Source organism: Alosa sapidissima, chromosome 7, assembly GCF_018492685.1.
Source record: "Alosa sapidissima isolate fAloSap1 chromosome 7, fAloSap1.pri, whole genome shotgun sequence".
Lineage (NCBI taxonomy): Eukaryota > Metazoa > Chordata > Actinopteri > Clupeiformes > Clupeidae > Alosa > Alosa sapidissima.
Window position 1 is genome coordinate 31,454,566 of NC_055963.1, and position 7,010 is coordinate 31,461,575.

At 43.9% G+C, this 7,010-nt stretch overlaps 1 protein-coding gene across 3 annotated transcripts in view; it reads left to right on the plus strand.

Moving 5' to 3' along the window:
• Window positions 1-7,010, plus strand: part of magi3a (membrane associated guanylate kinase, WW and PDZ domain containing 3a) — a 51,807-nt gene that overhangs the window by 37,317 nt on the left and 7,480 nt on the right. For 2 of the 3 annotated variants that reach the window (XM_042097911.1, XM_042097909.1), the window contains exons 11-16: window positions 81-112; window positions 1,296-1,506; window positions 2,679-2,773; window positions 3,893-4,085; window positions 4,461-4,610; window positions 6,148-6,333. In XM_042097911.1, coding sequence (XP_041953845.1) covers window positions 81-112; window positions 1,296-1,506; window positions 2,679-2,773; window positions 3,893-4,085; window positions 4,461-4,610; window positions 6,148-6,333 — 867 coding nt within the window. The remainder of the gene's footprint in view (window positions 1-80; window positions 113-1,295; window positions 1,507-2,678; window positions 2,774-3,892; window positions 4,086-4,460; window positions 4,611-6,147; window positions 6,334-7,010) is intronic. The other variant, XM_042097910.1, reaches the window with a different exon arrangement.

A 7,010-nucleotide genomic window follows, 5' to 3' on the forward strand; every position in this document is an offset into this window, starting at 1 on the left:
AAGTAAGCGTTTCTCCTAAACTCCCTCCGTCTCTGTCTCCCTCTCTCTCTCTCTCTCCGTCTCTCTCTTGCTCTTTGCAGGTCACACGTCTCCTGTGAAGTCTCTCAAGCCGGTGAGTGTGAACTGGAAACGTGTAAACGTGTCTAACGAGCTTGCTGTGGCACAGGGTTGTGTGTTGGTGCTCCTGCCACTGCTGATGCTATCATTTTAAGTGTGTGAGAGTGAGAGAGAGTGTGTGCATTATTAAAGCACTGTTATGTAAGAGGGTTTGATACTTCTGGCGCTCTGTGTGTGTGTGTGTGTGTGTGTGTGTGTGTGTGTGTGTGTTCCCTCTGCTGAACCATATAACCTGGCAGCATTCCTAGAGACTCAGTTGTGCTCAGAAGTGGTACCTACTTAATTTGAGCGCACACACACACACACACACACACACACACACACACACACAGTGTTGGAAGCCAATTAAAGTGGGCTCTTGTTAAGCTGGTGTTTTATAATGGATTCTGCTGTTTAAAAGAGGGCTTACAGCCACTGTTAGTCCCGGGATTGTTGCTAGCAGGCCCATAGACAGATGATGAGTGCACTGTTTATGCTAATAGGGTGGAGGTGACAAAGAGTTGGGTGCAGCGGGCGCTTTTATCCACCCCTCTTTCCTTGTGAATAATGATCGAAGAAGAGGGAAATGTGATATGCTTTGGTAAACACTGTGCAGTAAATTGACTACTGAGCAATCATTTTTGCACACCTTGCTCACTCGCTATGTTAACAATTTATGACATTTATTCCTGAAGTGTTGGCCGGGTGTCGTATCAGCAATTATGCATTTTAAAATAACACTGTCTTCCTGTAAATGTGCATTGGCAAGGATTCAACTGAAATATTTACAACGTATCTGTTTTAGAAATTTCACCGGACTCCACGCACACCATAAAACAATGCTGTGTTGAAAATAGTCATAGCACATTTCCTCAAAGAGTAGTCATGTGTGAAATGTACCAGGAGCGCTAAAGTGTCTCTACTATTCAGCAGAGAGAAATGTTGACGAATCCTCTGGTTATATTCCCAGAAGTGTGTTAGTCTGTGTCTTTGTGTATATATGTGTCTGTGTTTTTGTGTGTGTGTGTGTTTTCTTTGTGTGTGTGTGTTTTTTGTGTGTGTGTGTGTGCATCTATCTGTGTATATGTGTATTCATTTGTGTAGACGTATATATGTGTATGTGTGTATATATGTTGCCCAGATAGCCTGTCTGAATGCATCAGCCATTTTAAACCGAGGTGTGCGTGTCTATGTCATAGAGTGCCATGGCCTCACACCACAAGCATGAGAAACAGGAGAAGCTAGAGAAGCAGGATAGGAGCCCCAGTCCAGAGGTCATGACCCCCACGGAGCCAACACCACCACCCCCACAGTCCCTCCCCTTCCCCCCTAACTTGATTCGCTCTGCCTCTCCTAAGCTGGACCCCTCCCAGCTCTACCTCAAGTCCAAAGCCATGCTGGAGAATAAGCGTGAGTGCTGTCCCACACACACACATACACACATACACACACACACACATGCTCACTCTCACTCACTCACTCTCACACACACACACACACACACACACACACACACACACACACACACACACACACACATGCTCACTCTCACTCACACACACACACACACACACACACACACACACAGACACACACACACACACATGCTCACTCTCACTCACTCACTCACACACACACACATGCTCACTCTCACTCACTCACTCACACACACACACACACAACCACACACAACCGTCTATCAATGACCTACCACACCTTACCACAGTCTCCTGGTCTTTACATACCTCATACTGTCTCTGTAAGTCTCTCCTCAGTGTAGAACTAACATCCTAAACATCCTCTAAACACACTCTCTTGGGTCTTCAACAACATCACTACCACTTTCATCTTGTCTTCATCCACCCTGCATCCACACCAAAGCATCTCTTTCACCGAGCCATGGTCTTCTTAGACCATGCCAAATCCCTTCAAAGTCTCCATAACCTCACACTAAATTCCCATCAACACATTTTCATATGATCAACATCTAATCACATTACCCATGAACCTCCCTTCATCCTCTCAACAACATCTACTCACTCTTACCACAGGCATTTTTGAAATTGATCATGAGACTTTCCAAACATCTTGCCACCATTTTCACCACATTTCTTAAAGCTGTTGTAAACTATGTGAGTAGCAGATCCTGACTTGGCCACATCCCCCCCCCCCCCCCCCCCCCCCCCCCGTGTGCTGGGCTGTGCTGTGCTGTGCACATGCTAAATAATTGGCCAACAGGGCTGCCAGGGCCTTCTGAAATCCCATGCTTCAGTTGATACTGTCACATTAGCTGAAATATTTACTTGCTAACCGCAGATCCCAGAAGTGTCCCAGAGACTTGAGGTTTTTTTTCTTCTTCTCTGAACATCTGTTCCAGTAAGACTGACAGGACTGGAGCTAAAGTATTCCAACATATGTTTGCAGCAGCTTTAAATCCAAGCACGGCACATTCACAACCGGTTTACACATCCATGCGTGTCAAGTGTACATCTGCATGCGTGTGTGTACGTGTGGCTGTGTGCATGGGTGTGTGAGTGTGTGCGTTTGTGTGTATCTGACGACTTCCTCTTATCCCACCTCAGCTCCAAACACAAAGGAACTGGACGTGTTTATCAAGCGGGACCAGGAGTCAGGCTTTGGCTTCCGGGTCCTAGGAGGAGAGGGACCGGAGCAGCCCGTAAGTACTTCTGATAGGAACACACACACACACACACACACACACACACACACACACACACATACACACACACACACACACCTTCTGAGCAAGCAGCCCAGCTTTTTAAACACTCCGCTTGTGTGCTTTAAACGTTGCCCATATCAATGGCAAAACAGTTCCCAACTGAAAACAAAAAATCAAGCTATCAGTATTCTTCTTGCTTTATGACTGAGAACCATTTGGCTGTATAATTAATTTGCATTATTAAATAGGGATACTTGGGAATGCTGAATCATTCTGATAACCATTTGGCTGCATAATTAAGCTGCGTTATTAAATAGTGATACTGAGGGAGGACCTATTACAGTATACTTATGATGAACCTATGAAGAGCCTAACAAATATAAACCTTTATATTTATTAACTTACTATCTTAGAATCCGTACCACTCCCTGTACATTTGTAACAGACCAGACTTGGAGGCCATTGTATGAAGAACACAACTAGTATAGTTAATAGAGTAGGCATGATGTACCTAGCGGTTTTATACAGTGTAAATTATATGAATCTGGCGTAAGGTATTTATTTTGAACATGGGGGCACTCATATGGTACTAGATAGCAGGGCAGCAATGTGGTCATGTTAACACATGTTGCACACTGAGATGATGCAAAAAGTTATTTTGGAATGCAGAGGCACTGATGCTAATACCTGGAGTAACTACACTGCCTCTGTGCAGTGTGAAATATGTCCTAGTCACACTGTTATGAGTACAATAGAGGCTGTCATGCAGTTTCCATTCTTGTGCTTTCCCCTTCAGAAGCATTTATAATGACATATTCAGACAAACAAATATACCATGATGTATGTCATCACTGTTCCATGCTTCAAATAATACAGTGATATAAATTAGGCCGTAGCGCCCAGCCCTACCTAACACACTTGCCATTTGCCCTATTGCTGTGTGCTGTACTACTCCTGAAGTGCACCGGTGCTTACTCATGCTTAACTTGGGTGAGTTGTCTGCACCAGCTTTCCTTTGTCCTGGCTGTAGTCCTCAGTAACCCCTAAGGGATTGTGTGTGTGTGTGATTCTGTCTGTGTGTGTGTGTGTGTGTGTGTGTGTGTGTGTGCCCAGGTGTACATCGGTGCGATCGTGCCCCTGGGGGCAGCGGAGCGGGACGGCCGTCTACGGGCTGGGGACGAGCTCATCTGCATCGATGGCGCGCCTGTCACCGGCTGCTCGCACAAGCAGGTGTTAGACCTCATGACCAACGCCGCCCGCAACGGCCAGGTCATGCTGACCGTGCGCCGCAAACTCACCTACCTGGGTGAGTAGGAGAAGTCTTTGGGTCGTGTGTGTGTGTGTGTGTGTGTGTGTGTGTGTGTGTGTGTGTGTTCGCATCCAGCTGCACACTGTGCACTGTGGTCATTACTAAGGGTTTAAGTGCTAACTCATCCATCAGTAATTAGTTTTCATGGTCTGCAGACCAGCCACTGGAGATTGTTTGTGTGTGTGTGTGTAGTGCACGCTGCTGTATGTTAGTGTATGTGAAGCCATTTACATACTAGTGTGAGTGTGTGTGTGCATGGGAGCATCTATGTGTTGTAAAATGCCAGTGTGCCGCTGCTTGAGTAATGCAGTGTGTGTGTGTGTGTGTGTGTGTGTGTGTGTGTGACTGACTGGCCGTATTTTTCCTCTGCAGATGGGACTGAGGATGAGGCTGGCCAGGCTCTGTCCAGCGCTGTCCTGCCCCACATGGCAGCCCAGGCCTACAACGTCACCCTGCAGCGCAAGGACAACGAGGGCTTCGGCTTTGTCATCCTCACCTCAAAGAGCAAACCTCCACCTGGAGGTGAGACACGTTTCAGTGTTTATGTTTATGTATTTGCATGAGGTAGTGACTCTGGTCAGATAAATTGGTGGATGAGCCTATTTAGAATACAAGTTCTACAATCCAATATTTTAGTATCTGATGTCCGCATATCGCAAAACCTCACCACACCAGGAGTGGGAATCGCAGAGTAATAAAATCGCAGAGATATAAAAAATCAGTGATTCTGCAATACTTGATACATTGCAAAAAATGTATTTACAATACATCACAAAATCTGATGATCTGATCTGATATCTGAGGAATTCTGTATTTTTTAGCTGCATTTCACAACAGGTTTGAAGCAGTGTAAGTGCATAGAGTTTTTAGCTAAGTGCCTCTTAAAAATAGAAATAAAAGAATGTAAATGAAAAACATATTTCTCAAGAAATGACAAACTGATTTATTTTTTAATGCATATTTCTAGACACATTTAAGTGTTTATGGTTATGCTTTTACATTAAGTAGTGACTGGTAAAATGGCAGATTAATCCATTGAGAATATGAATTCTACAATTTAATATTTTAGTAAAAATGTTGATATCTGATGGCAGCATATGATGCATTTTAATATATCAACATGCTGTCCTTCCCGAGTCCTCACTGCCTCCACTCTGCCTCCCACCAGCTTCTTCTGCTCAGCTCTCTAGGAGATTTGCAATGCAGCTCATCTTTTAGCCTTTACAAACATTAGAAATGGTAGCGCCATGGCTTACACACACACACACCATAGCACACAGCAGATATGATTAAGTGTGGAGAAGAATTCTATATACAAACCCATCCATCCACAGATCCATTACATTAACATTAATTCATTTGACACTTTTATCCAGGGCCACTAACAGCAATATAATTACATTTAAGCTACAAAGCTACAGCTACAGTAATAGAATAGCATTTAATCTACAGTGCAGAGGAGACTATAGCTAGGAATGAGCACTGCATCTGTCAATACTAGTTCCATAAGCTCAAATATGAATTCAAAAATGGAGAAACTGCAAAATGTTTTCAACAAGGCGACGTTTGCTTCTCACTCTTTTCCTCCTCTTCTCTCTCTCTCTCTCTCTCTCTCTCTCTCTCTCTCTCTCTCTCTCTCTCTCTCTCTCTCTCTAACCCACTTTCTCTCTCTTCTCTCTCTCAGCAGAATTGAGAATCACCCTGGAAATGATGTGTTAGTTTTCTTTCCTGCTCTTGTCAAGGCCAGAGTCTTAATTGACTTCCGGCTTTACAAACTCATGCAGAATCTTGAATCTTTTGAGGCTGTGTGGTGCTGCAGACAGGCACTATGTTCCGTCATTGATGACGATCTGCACTTTAGTCACCATCTGTAGTACTTAATTTATTTTAACATAATTGTATCCTATACAAATGTTTAATTGTGTGAATCTTTCAGTGTTTTTGTAAACCAATAAAAAAATAGTTAAAATCTTTAATCTCTCTCTCTCCCACCTTCTCTCTCTCTCTCACCCATCTCTTTCTCTTTCTCTCTCTTTCTCCCCTCTCTGTCCCGCCATAGTGATCCCTCATAAGATTGGCCGTATCATTGAGGGCAGTCCAACTGACCGCTGTGGTCAGCTGAAGGTGGGAGATCGTATCTCAGCTGTCAATGGCCAGTCCATCATGGAGCTCTCGCACAATGATATCGTCCTGCTCATCAAGGAGGCAGGAACAGTCGTCACCCTGACAGTGGTGCCCGAAGAAGGTGAGCCAGAATTCCATCCATGCTGGAGATGTGTAAGAGATAACGGCTGCCGAGGTGTCCCGGTATATAAAATAAATGAATGGATGAGGCGGAGGCAAAGAGTTTCCTCCGCAAAGTCTATCAATTCTGTATATCGGGATGCCTCGAAGGCCGTTATCCAACTTATCCCCCAGTTACAACTCATTTATGTCTGCAATGGTCATGCATGTACAGCATACAAAGGAAACATGCCGTTCAGATCAAAAAGAAGCCGACTTGTTCAGTTTGTTGTACTACTCTCTTGGTCAGAGACAGTGATAACGATGTGTAGTTGTTTACAGTTGATTCCGCTAGTGTGAGGTCTGCTTCCTGGTTTAACTGTTGTTTACTATGGTTGTTATAGTTACCATTCAAAAGAGCATTGATATGGAACGGTGATCAAATGTTTTTTACTAGATCTACTTCATAGTGTCCCGATATACAGAATTGATAGCCAATCAGAAAATAGTATTTATTGTCTCCGGGGATAAAGTGTTTTAATGAAAAGGTCATTGGAGGTTTGAAGGACACAGGATGAATTTTACATTTGTAATGAGAAAGTGAAAAAGTGAGAGTGTGAGTGATTGAATGAATGAATGAATGAGTGAGTGAGTGTATGTAGAGGGTGTATCTGAGCTCTTTGTGTTGTTTTGTATTAT